General features: G+C 43.4%; 2 protein-coding genes across 2 annotated transcripts; one reads left to right on the top strand and one right to left on the bottom strand.

The window, feature by feature from the left end:
* The first annotated feature begins 2,525 nt into the window (after positions 1-2,525).
* Positions 2,526-6,564, top strand: LOC149639845 (uncharacterized). The gene is made up of 6 exons (XM_089850825.1): positions 2,526-3,291; positions 4,413-4,670; positions 4,899-5,963; positions 6,022-6,143; positions 6,181-6,304; positions 6,377-6,564. Exons 1-6 carry the CDS (start codon positions 2,526-2,528, stop codon positions 6,562-6,564), a joined length of 2,523 nt encoding a protein of 840 aa, XP_089706951.1.
* Positions 6,565-9,320: 2,756 nt separating this feature from the next.
* On the bottom strand, positions 9,321-11,108 carry LOC149639844 (uncharacterized). The gene is made up of 5 exons (XM_089850824.1): positions 11,018-11,108; positions 10,629-10,970; positions 10,162-10,570; positions 9,457-10,042; positions 9,321-9,359 (listed from the first exon to the last, which is right to left on the bottom strand). The coding sequence occupies exons 1-5, from the start codon at positions 11,106-11,108 to the stop codon at positions 9,321-9,323; spliced, it is 1,467 nt and encodes a 488-aa protein (XP_089706950.1).
* Positions 11,109-19,705: the final 8,597 nt, after the last annotated feature.

The raw sequence follows: 19,705 nt of genomic DNA, 5'->3' as shown, positions 1-19,705 counted from the left end.
ATATATGATTTGGGTTAAATTCTTCCGATTGGGACGAATGAGATTGGGCGATATGGGGGACAACAACTAAAAGACGTCATCCTATCTATTGAAAAACTCTCCCTCTCGAAGCGTAGTCCATATCACACGTGCAAATAAATTTGTTTTTCTTTGTATATAAGTTCACGGACTTTATGTACAAAAAGCCTACGGGCCCCTTTGAAACTCACAACACTTTTGGAATTCAAACAAGGAGCTCTGCTCCAGTAAAAATAAAACTTAGAAGACAACCTTAGTACTTTAATTTAGAAAGTAAAAACTATGAGACTTAGGAAGCAAGTAAAAGGTTCAAAATCTAGTATTTAGAAAACGTAGACCAGAAACTTAATTCTGGTAAATCTCGCGCAAAACAAAAAATATTTAGCGCGATTGGGATTTTTCAGTCGGTCCCGATTACGAATCTTACCGCCCAGCTCTCCCAGATGTACATCAACGTTACTTTATGGTGCCTCGGGAAACCCGGGAAAATCTTAGGATTAAAGTCACGGTAAGGAGAAAAACTTTATAAAAACGCGAGTAGATATATAGTGGGCGTTCTGGGGCAATGTTAATCTTAAGGGGCTGCAACCATAGGAATAACATGGGCTGCAGGCAACCATTCTTTTTACGTCAAAGGTCACGTGATCTGACGTCATAGGTCACGTGATCTGACGTCATAGGTCACGTGATTTGACCTCATAGGCCACGTGAGGCAGCCATTTTTTTTTAAGATAAGATAAGATAAGTACGATGACGTCACTGATAGGAGATAAGATAAGCACGGTAACGTCACAGGAGCCAAACCCGGAAGTAAGGCGCGTGACGATGACGCGTCGGGAAATGCGCGCGACGTTGACGTGGCGGAGATAAGAAAACGCTTGACCGGCGCGTTCGTTCGCGACACGACGGAATAAGATTTTTTAAGTTAACGACGTTTACCACGCTCGGCATGAACACTAATGCGCTTACATCGACGTTGAAATATGTTAAAGTTTCCGATAACGCGTATACACCGACTAGAGCGTCGAGCATGGCAGCGGGTTACGACTTGTACAGGTAAATTAACAAATGCCTTTAATACTTGACCCCTATATCTATAAATCATAATTTATTATAGCGCGTACGATTACTCGGTGGCTCCAATGTCACGAACGTTGGTAAAAACTGATTTACAGTTATCGGTACCCGACGGCTGCTACGGAAGACTCGGTTTGTTTAAAAAAAACATATTTTACGTAAAAGCGTTCGTCTATTTCATAGTTTATACTATTTTTTTAGCTCCAAGATCTGGTCTGGCGCTACGAAATTTCATCCATATTGGAGGTACGATTTAAAAAAAATACATAAAACGGGCGTAGTAGCATTTCGCATTATCTTTCGCGCTATTGCAGGTGGTGTAATTGATCGAGATTATAATGGAAATGTGGGTGTTATAGTTTTTAATTTTGGTCAAAGCGAATAAAGGCACGAGAATCGCTCAACTTGTTTGCGATTGAGAAATATGGTTTTATCGTTTATTTACTTTCGAGTGTTTTGTTTTGAGATGAGTAAGGCGAATGACGTAGGGAGCGCATTTCCGGTGACTGTATGATCTTGCTCCTCTTGTTTGAACTGACAAGATTAACTCGACCGTCGATAAGATATTTATGGAAAAATCCGTTTGTAAATAAATACCGGTTAGATCCGGTTTACCATTTTCTAAAATAGCATTTCCCAAGATAAGATAAGATCAGATAAGGAACCTTCTAAAGAGATTTCGAGTTTATAAGGAACCTTCTAAAGAGATTTCGAGTTTATAAGCAGGTTCTGACGCGTAGCTCCGAAATCATTTTGTGTCGGGTTTTCCATGGATTAACAATCGAGATGTATAACTGCGAAAAGTGTTCCGAGACATTTAAGTCGCGTAAAAATTAAAACCAGCACGTTCGTTCGCGACACGACGGAATGAGATTTTCTTGTTCGACGTTTCCGCTTCATTTACTCGTCGAAATAATTTACATAACCACGTACGAAGAAGTCACCCCGGCGCGTCGGACGAGCTTCCATCCACTTCCCGCGGAGAGAAACGACGTCATTCGGACGAATAGGATCTCCCGCCCGCCAAACGCTCGTCACCACCACCACCACTACCGTCGTCGGAAGACGAATGGGAGGAAGTTCAAGCGCTGGTCGGGGTAGTTTTCGCCGTGCGCGTGACGCCGAGGGAGACGGAAACCGACCCGGTAAAAATAATCAAAGCGCACGAGAATTCTATTTCTAGATATATTAACGATAGACTTCGATTAAACCGCGGTGTTAAATGGTATCTAGTCGCACACGCGCGATTCATCCGCAAACTAGCCGATACGGATTTGGTCGCGGAAACCTTTCCTTACTTTCGCGGATTTAATTGCACCTCCTTAGGGTGCCGAAGTAATTCCGCGTCAAATCATCGAAAGTCTCCAAAAAATTGAACAATCCCTGTCGGAATTCGAACATGCCGGTAGCGGGTGGCCCTAGATAAAATCATGCATTTACAACTAAATATTATCGCGTACGTCCCGATCCGCGGTGGATCGTATATCGAACTACCTAAATGGATCGCCGATAAAAAGGCCGTTGTAAATATTAAAAATTTGGACGATAAGTGTTTCTTGTATAGTATTTTAGCTAAATTACATCCCGTTGATATTCACCCCGAGCGCGTAAATAACTATACAAATTACGTCGACGAATTAAATTTAGACTCTATATCGTTTCCTTTCAAATTCGACTCTTACAAACTATCGAAATTCGAACGAACGAACCAACTGACGGTAAACGTCTTCGCGTTGGAAAAATTTATTTTTCCGCTGTACGTCAGCGAAAACCGAGTCGCGAAACACCGGCAAATCGATTTATCATTAGTTTCTCGGGGCAAGAACCAACATTATTGGCTGATTAAAAGCTTAAGCCGCCTATTGAGCGACGTTAAGAGACACCACAACACCGCCTATTATTGTGGCTACTGTTTGCATCGTTTTTCCGGCGTCAACGCTCAAAACAATTACGCCGAGCACGTGAAAGAATGTAACATCCACGACCCTCAACGTATTACCATGCCCACCAAGCAGCTTATCTGCAAATTCAGAAAGTTCGGTTGGTGTATGAGAGTCCCTTACGTCATCTACGCGGACTTCGAGTCGAATTTGTCGAAAATTATCACCTGTCTTCCCGACTCGTCGCTTTCGTCTACCACCGCTTTAGCTTCGCACGTTTCTTGCGGGTTAAGTTACGTGGTGGTCGGTCCCGACGGTAAGTTCGAAAGCGTTTTTTAGCCATATCGTAGTATACGATAGGCTCTTAGTTTGACCCGAGCCGTCCGTAGTAGTAGTAGTAGTAGTACTAGTAGTAGTGGCCGGGGTTGTCGCTTCGTTATCGTCAGATTTTAGCTTAAAAGGAACTTTATATTACCACAACCCACCCATAGGGGTTACTGGGCTCGGTTAGAGATTTAATTTTAATTAAAATGTTTTCAGGTCAGACCCGGGAATCGAACCCGGGTCTCTGGCGTAGAAGACAAACATTCTACCACTGAACTATAGAGATTTGATAGAAACCCCGAGTTTTTTATTATTTATTTTTATCTCTAAAATGTCGGGGTGATGTGGGGTGGGGTACCTCTTAATTTGTGGGGTCGGATACTTTTGAATTTTTATCTGTGGGGTCGGATACTTATGAATTTGTATGTTTGGGGTTTTTATATTTATTTTCTTTTTATGTATGTGCTAATTACATAGATAACGATTTTCCCCGTTTCCTACCGCCATCATCATGTGTTTCGTTCTCGTTCGGTAGCTATCGTCATCTATGTTATGTTTGACTGGAACGTTTTGGCGGTTAATTCAAATGTGGGTTTAGATAGAGCTAACATTAGTGTTAAATGAGCGTTATGCGTTTGATCATTTTAGTATTGCTAAAGGTAATTCGAGGGGATAATCACTATAACTAAACTTTCTCTTTCAAAAGTTTCTGGGCATAAGTCCTTGTTAGAAATTTATAAGATGCGATAAGTGTGCATCGGCATAAGTCTATGTTGTAAACTCATCGAGGGGATTATCACTAAAACCATCTGTTCTTCGATTCGCCGGAATATTAGAATTACAGCATAAGTAAATTTATACGGTCATAATTTAATCACTGTCTAGAGTTGGGAATCGAGGGGCTATTCACTCTGATTTTATGCACGGTAAATCATTTAAGCATTGAAAAAGATAGCGCTATTCACTCATTAGGGTAAGGTATAGAGGGGTTATCCACTCACTAGGATAGGTTATAGAGGGGCTATTCACTCGTACGATATGGCTACTATTACCAGCCCTTGGGCCGTCTTGTTCCTAATTTATTCGCGTCAAAAAATTTCATATTTTTTTTAGGTACCGCTAGTAAACCGACGACCTATCGGGGTATAGACGCGACGACGGTATTTTTAGATAAATTAGGGCTCGAATCGGACCTTATCTTAGAAAAAATCAAACAGAATCGACAAATGGATTTATCACCCGCGGAGAAAGAATCGTATCGCGAGGCTAGCGTTTGTTACATTTGCTCTGAACCGTTTTCGAAAGATGACTGGAAAGTTCGGGATCACGACCATTACTCGGGAAAATATAGAGGAGCCGCCCATAATTCGTGTAATTTTTAACTAAAACCCCCGAGTTTCATACCCGTATTTTTCCATAATTATAGTCGTTACGACGCTCATCTTTTATTGCAACAAAATGGCAAAATCAAAGATAAAAAAATCTAATGCATCCCGAGTAATAGCGAAACGTACATTTCCTTTTCTTTGGGTCATTTACGTTTCGTCGACAGTTTTCGATTCTTGTCGGCTTCTCTCGAAACGCTCGTTCAAAATTTAGCGAAAGACGGTCCGAACATGTTCCCAATTCTAAATTCCGTCTATACCCCGGACAAAGTCGAGCTGTTACTTCGCAAAGGCGTTTACCCGAACGATTATATGGACAACCAAGAGAAATTCGACCAAACGTATCTCCCGGCCAAGGAAGATTTCTATAGTATTCTCACCGACTCGGGTATATCCGACGCCGATTACCACCGCGCGTCTAATCTGGGAAGTTTCGGGATTAGAAATATGGGGGAATATCACGACCTCTACGTCACCGCCGACACTTTGCAGTTGGCCGACGTATTCGAATCGTTCCGAGCCATCTGTATGAACTATTACAAATTAGACAGCGCCCATTCTTACACCAGTCCAGGTTTCGTGTGGGAAAGCGCTCTCTACATGACGGATGTCGAGTTGGATTTGTTGTTGGATCCGGATATGCATCTCCTGATCGAAAAAGGGATTCGCGGTGGCGTTTCTACCATCAGTCGCCGTTTAGCTACCGCTAACAACAAATACGTCCCCGAAACGCACGATCCGGAAAAACCAACGACGTTTCTATCTTATTTGGATTGTAACAACTTATACGCCACCGTCATGATGGATCCAATGCCGATGAAAAATTTCAAATGGGAAAATTCTCTTCCTATCGAAAACGTCCTCAACCACCCGGACGACGACCGACTGGGATTCATCGTAGAGGTTGATTTGGAATACCCCGCGGAATTGCACCGGGATCATAACGATCTACCTTTAGTCCCGCGAAAACGTACCATCTTAAAGTCGGAGCTGCCTTATTATTGCAAAGAACAACTGGATCATTGGGGCATTCCGCGTAAAGACTCTCTGCCTAAATTGGTTTCCGATCTCCGTCCGAAAACCAAATACGTAGTGCATTACCGTAATCTAAAGTACTACGTTGAAAAAGGAATGAAAGTCGCCCGTGTCCATCGAATTTTATCCTTCGAGCAAGGAATTTGGCTCGCCGATTATATCGCTTTCAACACCGAAAAAAGGAAAATGGCCGCCAACGACTTTGAGAAAGATTTCTTCAAACTGATGAATAACGCCGTCTTCGGTCGATATATATATTTGTTTTTTTTTTCGGTAAAATTAATATTATTTTATCGTTATAGGTAAAACGATGGAAAATTTAAGGAACAGGATCAGATTCGAGTTGGTTCAAATTCCGAAAATAGCAGCGAAAAGAGCCAATTCGCCGGCTTTCGAAAAATTTACCATTTTTCACAACAATTTGGTGGGGAATTCATTTAACGAAGAAAAATATCACTTAGAATCGACCCATCTACACCGGATTTACCATCTTGGACCTCTCGAAACTGCTTATGTTTCGATTTCATTACGACGTCATCCGAGCTCGGTACGGCGACAAAGCGAAACTTTTGTTCACCGATACTGGTACGTTACCGCGTATTTTATTCGTAAAACTCGAAATCAATTACTAAGAAAAAAATGGGGTAAATATTACAGATAGTCTCGCGTATTCCATCGAAACCGAAGACTTGTACGAGGACATGGGTCAAGAAGCCGACCATTACGATTTTTCCGGGTACCCAACCGACCATCCTCTTTTTAGCAACGTCAATAAAAAGGTACTCGGGAAATTCAAGGACGAGCTGAACGGAATGCCCTTTAAAGAACTCTGCGGCTTACGATAGAAAATGTATTCCATCTTGTCGGCGGACGGTGAGAAAAAGACCGCTAAGGGAATTTGAAAACGGGTGGTCAAAAAGACCGTTTTACACGAAGACTATAAGAACTGTCTGGAAAATCGCCGAGTTACCGTAGCGGAGATGAAACGGATCGTCAGTAAAAAAAAACGATCTATACACGGTTCAACAAAACAAGCTGTGTTTTAACCCGTACGACGATAAACGTTTCATCCTGGATGACGGTGTCTCGACGTTAGCTTACGGTTACTTGAATCCTCCCCGAGACCCGGTATCCGACTCGATCTCCGACGAAGACAACGACGACTTGGTCCCCGACGGAGACCTTTCAACCCGCCCTAATGACGACGTTATTCGTTAGAATACGTGCATAGCCGCGTATAGTTTCCGTCTCGCGTTTAATAATGTATGTATAATCGCTACAAAAATAATAAAAAAACGATTTGTTAAGTTAAAAATTTTATTGAAAACTTCTTCTCCATAAATTCGGAAATCATAAGGTCGTTAATATTCGTATCGTTGGAAAATTTACTAACGATATCGTACAAATTTATCCCTCGACATCTATTTAAAGTAAAATATACGCAATAACCCCCGCACGTTTTGCCGGTGTTGTTTTGCAGTTGCTTCGAATTGAAAGTCACGGTTAAACTATTTTTCTCGACAAAATTGATAAATTGAAAGAAATCCGGCGGGTAGCCGAAACTGTCGAAGAATTCGCAATTCTTCTTTCTCGAGAAATATATCACTGTCCAATGCTCGCTCGGAGTATTCGCTAATCCCGTATTGACCACGTACAATGATGGAAAAGAAGAGACGCGACGAGGTAATTTATCGGCCGCGAAGACGCCTCGAAAGAAATTTTTGGCCGCGGAATCTTTCTTTAATATTTCGGTTAGTTGTAGCGTATCCATAATCTTAGCTCGAATAATCGAAGAAAACCGCGCAATTTCAATCAAATTTTGAAACTCGCTATAGTAGATAACGCAAACGGTCTGGGTAAGAGCGTTTTCGAACTTTATCTCTAAACGTACGCTACCGTTTTTTATCAACTGAAAATGTTCGACGGAATGAGAGAGGTCCGGAGTCGAGTCAAAAACGAATAAACAATTCCCGTTGGGAAACTCTTCTCTCGAAATAAAATTACTCTCGTCGATATTAAATTGCCCAGTTTGCAGAAACTGATTAATGTACGATCAAACGTACAGATTGTCTTTGAAACTAGGAGATAATGGTTTGTGAGGTGTCGAAACCCCGTCAACTTGCAAAGCTACGTGATTAACCCCTATATTTTGAAAATAATTGAAGGGCGATTTTTTATAATCCCGTAAATACGCGTTCTGTTCGAGCAAGCCAACGACCAGTTTCTTCGGTATTTGACCGTTAAATAAGTTGTCTCGAATTGTTATTTTGGACCCTTGAGCGATGGAAAACGAATTGCATTCGGATCGGATAATCGGATATTTCATCGTCCCGCGTTCTACGGCCATGGAATGAGCGATTAAAATTTCGTTAATCAAATGTACTTTTCAGATATATATAAACACGCCATTTCGAATTTGACTTTGTATTTCACGTCGGTATTCGTATGGAGACAAAATTCGTTCGGGTTTTTAGTGAATTTGAACTTTAGGTTCAAGATATTTGGGAGGTACCGCGATTGCTGACAAATGTACGTATGAACCACACACCCATTGGCGGCTATCGCTTTTCGCGCCTTAAATCCTTCGTTACTGGCGGGCTCGTCGAATTTACCCGCCGTGTCCTTGTAAAACAGAGAACTCGTTAAGAAACTGGTTTTCGCCGGACCACCGAAAGTAAGCAAAGTTTGGATCATGCTTTTGTGAGCGTAATTTTGACGGATTTCTCGTTCATAAAGACGTGCACTTCGCTAAAGAGCGCGTGCAAAAATAAATTTTCCGGTCCCACAACTTCCGTCGCGTAATCGATGACCACGCCATCGGCTCTGATAATTTTGGCTTGAACTTGTAAAAGAGTTTTGGAAATATCGATGTAACCTTCGAAATTTCCGGGAATAACGAACGTTATGGTAGCGTTTTCGTCCACGTTGGACACGGGATTATACCGGACTGAGTTAGCGGTACTTCGAATAAATCCAACTCGGAAATCTTCAGGGCGCCCGATTTAGGATGAATCAACGCCATTCCCGCGCGCGCGCGCGTTTTCATAACGTTGACCGATTTGTAAAAATGTCGGAATATACGGGTCTCGACCTTCTCTTTTTGGCCTTCGCGACCGAACTAATCAGTTTCGGCTTCTTTCTTTTCTTTTTAAAACCGCTTCCCGTCATCGTCTTTCCGATTTCCGACGCGCCCATTTTATTTTTAATTTTGTCGCTCAGTCGCAAAAGCGTTTCTTTCCCGGCTTCGGTACCTCGCGTTTTCAGCGCGCTTTTCAACGGAACACCGCTAACGACATCCGTAGCTACTTTCGCGCCGGTACTTAAAACTTTTTTACCGAGAAAAATCGCTCCCTTTTTAAACAGCGGGAAAACGCGTCTAAACGCCGAGGCTACTATATTGGCTAATCCGTATCCGCGTTGCGCCGGAACACCGCGATAAAATGGTATACTTCCGTTTCCGGCTTGAGAAGCGTAATAATTTTCGAACTCGGCGTTATATTGCGAACCTAAATGCCCTTGATTTAAGTAATATCTCTCGTAATCCATCACCGTGACTCGATTCTCTCAATATCTTCCTTTCGAATGATGACGGGAGTATCTCTTACCGTTTACTTATAACGACGTCCACATTCTCTTCGGCCTGAAATGTAAGGTGACGTGAACTTTACCTCGTTCGAATTGAACAAGAACTCCCAATTCGCTAGTTATACTTATTTCTATAGTGTGAAACGAATTACTAGCGACGGGATGTAATGAGGACGCGTAAAGTCTTTATCTATAGTCTCGCCGTCTTTGCCCTGGACACTCACGATTCGAAGTAGAGGGGAACTAACGTCGCCTACGATTCGATTTTCATCAATGTCGGAGTAAACGAATAACGAATGCATACTGACGTTCAAATCGACCGTAAAATCTCCTAGATAATAATCGACGATACTAAAATCATCGACCATTTCTCTCGTAAAACCAAGAGTAATCGCCAAGAACCCCGATAAGACAACCGAGTAGTCCTTCTTCAAAGTGACCGATACCCGACGTTTGTGCGGAAAGTATTCGAATATCACCGTCTTTTTATCGGTATTTTTCTTCGATAAAGATACAGCTTCCTCTACTTCGGAATTAAGAAAATGTATCAACGCCGTTATCGTATCGTAATATTCTTTCGGTAATTTTATTTCCGCCACGAATTGATTCTTCTTTACTAGCGATAGTAAGGCGTCTTCCTTGATGTTGCTCCAAGTTCTAGGATAACTTATTTCGGCTAACCCGACTTCGTAAGGACCGTTTAAATTAACGGATTCCGTTAAATACGTACGAAACCGACTAATCCGATTATCGGGGAATTAACTCGTCGAAGAATCGGACGGTAACGTAACGTAGAAACTCATGATTTTTTTTCGTCACTATCTCTTTCACCCATCTATCGAAGGACGCCGGGTAACCTTTCCAGCGAACGTATTTTTCGGTTGTACCGTTGGAACAACGCCTTTCCTTCAATCTTAAATAGAGTATTTTCCAGGTCTTTCGCGACTTTCTGTACTTCCTCTTCGTAGAAGACACCCGAAATGGGTGCGGAATTTAAATCCTCCAACTTATATAACGGCGGTTTTCGAGGTAATCTTTCCGTTACTCGAAATAACTCCTCGCTCCAATTGGGTAAATAACCCTTCTCGAACGTCTTTTTGTTCTTGCTAATTCGAACGATATCCCCGATTGCGAAAGGATAAGAAATTGGAGGCGAGAAGTCTATATCGCCGTATAAATATTTCCAAATTTCTCCGGAATTACGAGGTGTAACGTCAATCGGCTTACGTTTTATAGAGCTATGATAACTGTCGTTGTAAGCGTCGACTGAATCAGAACGTCGATATAATTCGAGTATTATTTTCGGTGAAGTATCGAAACATACGCTCTTTTAAAGTGCGATTGAAACGTTCCACTACCGACGCCTTCGTTTCGGAATACGTGGCGAAAAATTTTATTCCCAATCGGCGCAATCGTTTTTGCACAGCCGCGCCATCGAATTCGTTTCCGTTATCGCTTTGCATCGTTTTCGGCTTCCTTCCCGATTCTAAAATATTATTCGGGGCTTTAACCATGGTTTCTCCCTTTTTGTCATTAGTGGCAACGACGAAGGCGTATTTTCTAAATACGTCGATGCAGCATAATATATATCGGTAACCCCGGTTAAAACGACTCAAATTTTGTAAGTCTACCAAGTCTATTTGCCATTGTTCGTCGATTCCGTAAACTATGGTACGAAGAAATTTTCCACTTCTTTTAAATTTACTTTTATACCACAGGCGCGCGCGGCGCGATATAAATTCTTTACACCCCCGTAAGATCCCGCTCGCGTCGCGCTATAATACAAGTCCTTTAATTTTTCCATGATGTTCTACATCCCGTTCTTCCCGCGACTACATTCGGTATTGAAATAATTATACTCGAAATTTTTTATTTACGCCAAATGTTACAAAACGACCCATTTTTTAAACCCTTCGCCTCCCATAATAATTCCGTCGTCTTCAGCGTTAGTATATTCGTCATCATCGTGAAACTTTTTAGTTTCGCTTTTGTAACGCGTTGACTGACTAGCACGAAGGTTCGTCGATTTGTACAAAGAACGAGGAACGTATACGCTTGTCAAGTACTCGCAAAATTCGTCCGATCCTACGGGCTTTTTACTTTTTTTCGATCCCGGAACCGCGTACGTTAATAAATCTATGACGTGAGAACCGTTTACGGGACGTCCGCGGTAGATAAATTCGCCCTGTTCCGTCACCTCGAAGCCTGGCGAACGCGCTAACCACTTGTACAAAGTCATCGCTTTGCTAAGAATATAGGACGGGATTGCCGCGGCTATTTTGCTTTACCAATTTTTCATCTTCGCTTTGCTAATATTCCGTTTAAGTTTCCGATTTACTCGTTGCTGTAATTTGTGATTGTAAATTTTTATTTTGTCGGTGTTACGTAAATTTCGTCGATTCATAACCTCGCAAGGATCGCTTTGCAATTCGAGCGTCGTATCTACGTTCGGTTTTATCACGTTTTTTTTCGGACGATACTCGGGGATTCTATTGAAGTCTTTCCAAAATGTCCTCCGATACTAAAATCTTCTTCTTGGCCATGGTTTAGTTCTTAATAGCTTTACTAATGGCGGCTCCAGCCGCCGAACTGAGAATCGATAGGATTCCCAGGATCAACAAAGGGAGAAAACCACCTTTTTGCCTGAGAATTTCCCTTCTTTTCGCGGTAGGTAACTTCCCGTATAGTTGAAGTAATACAGAACGGTGTTTCTTTAATCGCGTCTTTTTCGTTTCTGTCAATTTCACGTTACCTCGCAATACATTTATACAACATTCGATTAAGGTTAATATTTCATTTTGAGAAGCGAATTTAATGGCGGCTTTCCTTTGACGAGGGTTGCACGAGGTCAAACATTTCGGAAAATTCGCGTGTTGACACAATTTCTTTGGACAAACCATTTCGCGGTTTTACGAGCTTTCGCGAGTAGACAATTGTCGTAGTCTCGATGGAACGCGCCGCGCGTATTCGTTTTGAGCTTGATTGACGAAAGTTTCGGACACCCGTACTCTTCAATATTAATTACATTCGCGTTAAGGTACCTGGAAAAAATTACGACTTTTCTAATCCTTTGGTAAAAAAAATGATATCGTTTTGCTTAAAATAATCATGATCCCCTTCACTCCACCGCAAATCGCGAATGTTTTTGGTTAACCACACGCGTTGCCTTTTATCCTTGAGCGAAAGTTCTCTAAACGGATACGGCGGCTGTATCGTCCAGACCCGACTCTCGCCCGTTTCTGAAACTACTAAAGCGATTTCTTTCGCAATCCATTGACCCCGAACGCGTAAAAAATTGCCTTTGATAAATCCGGACATTCTAAAATAATAAGAGAACCGTTTCTTTTACTACAACGCTTTTAAAAAACAAACGCTTACTCGAGTTTTTGAACGGATCTCGTCAAGGGGAATTGGAACGAAAATGTATTTCGGAAGAATTGTCGATCGATTTATATACATATCTTAACGACTTATTTGGGGGAAGTAAATGGCGTGTTCTTCCTCCGGTAAAATCCCCGATCGTAATCGGTAATTATCGGGTGTATTCGGTTTTAAGTCCACAAACAGATAACCGTACGGTCGAGCTACAGCTTGTCTAAACGCGTCCGTAAAGTATTTACTATTTCCGAAAGATATTTGTTTCGCGATTTGAATAATCGCCGACTGATCTCGAGGAGATTTGAAAATAACTAAATTATTCGAATTTAAATTTATCGTTCTAATTTGTTTCCCCGGATAATATAAATTTTGCATTATTTAAAATAAAGAGGAATTCCTATGATGAGTGCCCCTACAAAATAAATTAGTCATTTCTTGGTTATTCGCTATCTCGCACAATAAGTCGTCTAAACTAACGAAATTTCTAACATTCGGGTCGAGCGTTTCCGTATCTAAAAGTCCCTGATAAAACTCCACCGAAGGCGTATGTTGTAATACGTTATTAAATAAATCGGCTTGATATTCCGTATAACACCAAATAATTCTTTCCGGCGGTGGAAAAATGCAAACGTCGATATGCCTAATTAACTCGGCCACGAAAACCGATTTTCCCGATTGGGTAGCTCCGGAGATGATTCCGTTAAACGGATGATGTAGCCTTATATCAACGTCACTCATGTTATTCAACAACCGCTTTGTTCGGAATCAATACCGCGATTGATATCGCTTTCTTTCCATTTATTTCATTTATAATAAATTCTCGTTCGAGTCACAAATAATTTCGTTTAGGATACCTTTACAAAACTTTACGCTTAGAAATGTTTTATTTAAAAATTCGTCGTGCACCTCTTCAAAATTTATCTTTTTCACAGCGTCGAGGTACTTTTCCCCTACTCGAGGCGACCAGTCCGGAAGTAAACAGTGATGTTTAATTTGAGACGGGTGATCGACTTCGCACCCGGTGCAAGTTAATTCTTTTATATTCTTCCTTAGTTGCGCCATGACGTTTCGTTTAATTAATTTGTAATCAGACTCGTTTAAAAATACTAGAATTCTCTCGAACTGGTCTAACAGGGATTCGCACATCTCGAGATTGGCGTTGAACCCTTTCTTAGTCGGTAAATACGATCCGTAACTCGTTCCGGTTCCGAACCTCATTTCCCGGATATCTACGACTCGCTGACTACGATATTCGCTCGTTTCGACGCGTTTCAAAGATTCTCCAAGAAACCTCGAAATCGGCGGCGTCTCGTTGTTCCTCTTCAAAAAAAAACGTAATCTCATTTTTAAACTTGAACAATTCTTCAATTTCCGTTTGCGAGAGAGAAATAGCGGAAGTTCCGTCGATATACCCTAATCTAACCCTACGGTCGGGAGTGATTGTCGAGATCTTTTTACGAGAGAGTTCGAATATTCCGCTTTCAACCCTAAAAACGTCAAGATTTAAAAAACTCTCCTCCAAACTTCGAAAGTAAAAAAATAAGGGACTTACATCATGTGAAACGATCTTTCCCAATTCCTGTACGAAAGACTAATAATCTTCCGACCGGCTGTGAACCGGTTTTATACCGTTTTCTTATCTCCGCCACGTCATCGTCGCGCGCATTTCCCGACGCGTCATAGTCACGCGCCTTACTTCCGGGTTTGGCTCCTGTGACGTCATCGTGCTTATCTTATCTCCTATCAGAGACGTCATCGTACTTATCTTATCTTATCTTAAAAAAAATGGCTGCCTCACGTGTCCTATGACGTCAAATTGCGTGTCCTATGACGTCAAATCGCGTGGCCTATGACGTCAAATCGCGTGGCCTATGACGTCAAATCGCGTGTCCTATGACGTCAAATCGCGTGACCTATGACGTCAAATCGCGTGTCCTATGACGTCAAATCGCGTGGCCTATGACGTCAAATCGCGTGGCCTATGACGTCAAATCGCGTGTCCTATGACGTCAAATCGCGTGACCTATGACGTCAAATCGCGTGGCCTATGACGTCAAATCGCGTGACCTATGACGTCAAATCGCGTGGCCTATGACGTCAAATCGCGTGACCTATGACGTCAAATCGCGTGGCCTATGACGTCAAATCGCGTGGCCTATGACGTCAAATCGCGTGGCCTATGACGTCAAATCGCGTGGCCTATGACGTCAAATCGCGTGGCCTATGACATCAAATCGCGTGGCCTATGACATCAAATCGCGTGGCCTATGACATCAAATCGCGTGGCCTATGACGTCAAATCGCGTGGCCTATGACGTCAAATCGCGTGGCCTATGACGTCAAATCGCGTGGCGTATAACGTCAAATCGCGTGGCCTATGACATCAAATCGCGTGGCCTATGACATCAAATCGCGTGGCCTATGACATCAAATCGCGTGGCCTATGACATCAAATCGCGTGGCCTATGACATCAAATCGCGTGGCCTATGACATCAAATCGCGTGGCCTATGACATCAAATCGCGTGGCCTATGACATCAAATCGCGTGGCCTATGACATCAAATCGCGTGGCCTATGACATCAAATCGCGTGGCCTATGACATCAAATCGCGTGGCCTATGACATCAAATCGCGTGGCCTATGACATCAAATCGCGTGGCCTATGACATCAAATCGCGTGGCCTATGACATCAAATCGCGTGGCCTATGACATCAAATCGCGTGGCCTATGACATCAAATCGCGTGGCCTATGACATCAAATCGCGTGGCCTATGACATCAAATCGCGTGGCCTATGACATCAAATCGCGTGGCCTATGACATCAAATCGCGTGGCCTATGACATCAAATCGCGTGGCCTATGACATCAAATCGCGTGGCCTATGACATCAAATCGCGTGGCCTATGACATCAAATCGCGTGGCCTATGACATCAAATCGCGTGGCCTATGACATCAAATCGCGTGGCCTATGACATCAAATCGCGTGGCCTATGACATCAAATCGCGTGGCCTATGACATCAAATCGCGTGGCCTATGACATCAAATCGCGTGGCCTATGACATCAAATCGCGTGGCCTATGACATCAAATCGCGTGGCCTATGACATCAAATCGCGTGGCCTATGACATCAAATCGCGTGGCCTATGACATCAAATCGCGTGGCCTATGACATCAAATCGCGTGGCCTATGACATCAAATCGCGTGGCCTATGACATCAAATCGCGTGGCCTATGACATCAAATCGCGTGGCCTATGACATCAAATCGCGTGGCCTATGACATCAAATCGCGTGGCCTATGACATCAAATCGCGTGGCCTATGACATCAAATCGCGTGGCCTATGACATCAAATCGCGTGGCCTATGACATCAAATCGCGTGGCCTATGACATCAAATCGCGTGGCCTATGACATCAAATCGCGTGGCCTATGACATCAAATCGCGTGGCCTATGACATCAAATCGCGTGGCCTATGACATCAAATCGCGTGGCCTATGACATCAAATCGCGTGGCCTATGACATCAAATCGCGTGGCCTATGACATCAAATCGCGTGGCCTATGACATCAAATCGCGTGGCCTATGACATCAAATCGCGTGGCCTATGACATCAAATCGCGTGGCCTATGACATCAAATCGCGTGGCCTATGACATCAAATCGCGTGGCCTATGACATCAAATCGCGTGGCCTATGACATCAAATCGCGTGGCCTATGACATCAAATCGCGTGGCCTATGACATCAAATCGCGTGGCCTATGACATCAAATCGCGTGGCCTATGACATCAAATCGCGTGGCCTATGACATCAAATCGCGTGGCCTATGACATCAAATCGCGTGGCCTATGACATCAAATCGCGTGGCCTATGACATCAAATCGCGTGGCCTATGACATCAAATCGCGTGGCCTATGACATCAAATCGCGTGGCCTATGACATCAAATCGCGTGGCCTATGACATCAAATCGCGTGGCCTATGACATCAAATCGCGTGGCCTATGACATCAAATCGCGTGGCCTATGACATCAAATCGCGTGGCCTATGACATCAAATCGCGTGGCCTATGACATCAAATCGCGTGGCCTATGACATCAAATCGCGTGGCCTATGACATCAAATCGCGTGGCCTATGACATCAAATCGCGTGGCCTATGACATCAAATCGCGTGGCCTATGACATCAAATCGCGTGGCCTATGACATCAAATCGCGTGGCCTATGACATCAAATCGCGTGGCCTATGACATCAAATCGCGTGGCCTATGACATCAAATCGCGTGGCCTATGACATCAAATCGCGTGGCCTATGACATCAAATCGCGTGGCCTATGACATCAAATCGCGTGGCCTATGACATCAAATCGCGTGGCCTATGACATCAAATCGCGTGGCCTATGACATCAAATCGCGTGGCCTATGACATCAAATCGCGTGGCCTATGACATCAAATCGCGTGGCCTATGACATCAAATCGCGTGGCCTATGACATCAAATCGCGTGGCCTATGACATCAAATCGCGTGGCCTATGACATCAAATCGCGTGGCCTATGACATCAAATCGCGTGGCCTATGACATCAAATCGCGTGGCCTATGACATCAAATCGCGTGGCCTATGACATCAAATCGCGTGGCCTATGACATCAAATCGCGTGGCCTATGACATCAAATCGCGTGGCCTATGACATCAAATCGCGTGGCCTATGACATCAAATCGCGTGGCCTATGACATCAAATCGCGTGGCCTATGACATCAAATCGCGTGGCCTATGACATCAAATCGCGTGGCCTATGACATCAAATCGCGTGGCCTATGACATCAAATCGCGTGGCCTATGACATCAAATCGCGTGGCCTATGACATCAAATCGCGTGGCCTATGACATCAAATCGCGTGGCCTATGACATCAAATCGCGTGGCCTATGACATCAAATCGCGTGGCCTATGACATCAAATCGCGTGGCCTATGACATCAAATCGCGTGGCCTATGACATCAAATCGCGTGGCCTATGACATCAAATCGCGTGGCCTATGACATCAAATCGCGTGGCCTATGACATCAAATCGCGTGGCCTATGACATCAAATCGCGTGGCCTATGACATCAAATCGCGTGGCCTATGACATCAAATCGCGTGGCCTATGACATCAAATCGCGTGGCCTATGACATCAAATCGCGTGGCCTATGACATCAAATCGCGTGGCCTATGACATCAAATCGCGTGGCCTATGACATCAAATCGCGTGGCCTATGACATCAAATCGCGTGGCCTATGACATCAAATCGCGTGGCCTATGACATCAAATCGCGTGGCCTATGACATCAAATCGCGTGGCCTATGACATTAAATCGCGTGGCCTATGACATCAAATCGCGTGGCCTATGACATCAAATCGCGTGGCCTATGACATCAAATCGCGTGGCCTATGAAATCAAATCGCGTGGCCTATGAAATCAAATCGCGTGGCCTATGAAATCAAATCGCGTGGCCTATGAAATCAAATCGCGTGGCCTATGAAATCAAATCGCGTGGCCTATGACGTCAAATCGCGTGGCCTATGACGTCAAATCGCGTGACCTATGACGTCAAATCGCGTGGCCTATGACGTCAAATCGCGTGGCCTATGACGTCAAATCGCGTGGCCTATGACATCAAATCGCGTGGCCTATGACATTAAATCGCGTGGCCTATGACATTAAATCGCGTGGCCTATGACATCAAATCGCGTGGCCTATGACATCAAATCGCGTGGCCTATGACATCAAATCGCGTGGCCTATGACATCAAATCGCGTGGCCTATGACATTAAATCGCGTGGCCTATGACATTAAATCGCGTGGCCTATGACATCAAATCGCGTGGCCTATGACATCAAATCGCGTGGCCTATGACATCAAATCGCGTGGCCTATGACATCAAATCGCGTGGCCTATGAAATCAAATCGCGTGGCCTATGAAATCAAATCGCGTGGCCTATGACGTCAAATCGCGTGGCCTATGACGTCAAATCGCGTGACCTATGACGTCAAATCGCGTGACCTATGACGTCAAATCGCGTGACCTATGACGTCAAATCGCGTGACCTATGACGTCAAATCGCGTGACCTATGACGTCAAATCGCGTGACCTATGACGTCAAATCGCGTGACCTATGACGTCAAATCGCGTGACCTATGACGTTAAATCGCGTGGCCTATGACATTAAATCGCGTGGCCTATGACATCAAATCGCGTGGCCTATGACATCAAATCGCGTGGCCTATGACATCAAATCGCGTGGCCTATGACATCAAATCGCGTGACCTATGACGTCAAATCGCGTGACCTATGACGTCAAATCGCGTGACCTATGACGTCAAATCGCGTGACCTATGACGTCAAATCGCGTGACCTATGACGTCAAATCGCGTGACCTATGACGTCAAATCGCGTGACCTATGACGTCAAATCGCGTGACCTATGACGTCAAATCGCGTGACCTATGACGTCAAATCGCGTGACCTATGACGTCAAATCGCGTGACCTATGACGTCAAATCGCGTGACCTATGACGTCAAATCACGTGACCTATGACGTCAGATCACGTGACATATGAAGTCAAAAAAATGGCTGCCTGCAGCTCATGTTATTCCTATGGTTGCAGCCCCATAGGATTAACATTGTCCCAGAACTAACAATATATATCTTTTTATATAGTTTTCGATCGAATTATAAGTAACGAGATTAAATATAAGTTTTTCATTTCGACCATTTTAATTTTGGAATCTTTGTAATTTGCTAAAAAATGATCTTTTTAAATTTGTTAATTTGCAAAGGAATCGATATTACTTCTAAGCATTGTATCAATATTTCACATTTGATTTCTTTTGCATTTTTTTATAATTACACGAAAAATTATATCACATAAAATATATAGTGTCACAATTTGCTTCAGCAGGTGCTACATCTATTAAAGTTTCAAAAATATGAAGTAGGTTGGCGAAAATCATATTTTACATGGAAACACCTAGAAA

Source organism: Phalangium opilio, unplaced genomic scaffold, assembly GCF_054372755.1.
Source record: "Phalangium opilio isolate 3A_F unplaced genomic scaffold, DU_Popi_V2 ptg000094l_1, whole genome shotgun sequence".
Taxonomy (NCBI): Eukaryota; Metazoa; Arthropoda; class Arachnida; order Opiliones; family Phalangiidae; genus Phalangium; species Phalangium opilio.
This window is presented reverse-complemented; position numbering and strand designations above follow the sequence as displayed.

Excerpts from the sequence above, each read along its gene's own strand:
- LOC149639845 (XM_089850825.1), top strand. The coding sequence starts at position 2,526 with ATGCATTTACAACTAAATATTATCGCGTACGTCCCGATCCGCGGTGGA. Across the intron at positions 5,964-6,021 it reads GATGAATAACGCCGTCTTCG|GTAAAACGATGGAAAATTTA; the intron begins GTCGATATATAT and ends TTATCGTTATAG. Across the intron at positions 6,144-6,180 it reads CCATTTTTCACAACAATTTG|AATCGACCCATCTACACCGG; the intron begins GTGGGGAATTCA and ends AATATCACTTAG.
- LOC149639844 (XM_089850824.1), bottom strand. The coding sequence starts at position 11,108 with ATGGAAAAATTAAAGGACTTGTATTATAGCGCGACGCGAGCGGGATCT. Across the intron at positions 10,043-10,161 it reads AAAATACGTTCGCTGGAAAG|TCGGTTTCGTACGTATTTAA; the intron begins GTTACCCGGCGT and ends TAATCGGATTAG. Across the intron at positions 9,360-9,456 it reads CTCATTACATCCCGTCGCTA|GCCGAAGAGAATGTGGACGT; the intron begins GTAATTCGTTTC and ends CTTACATTTCAG.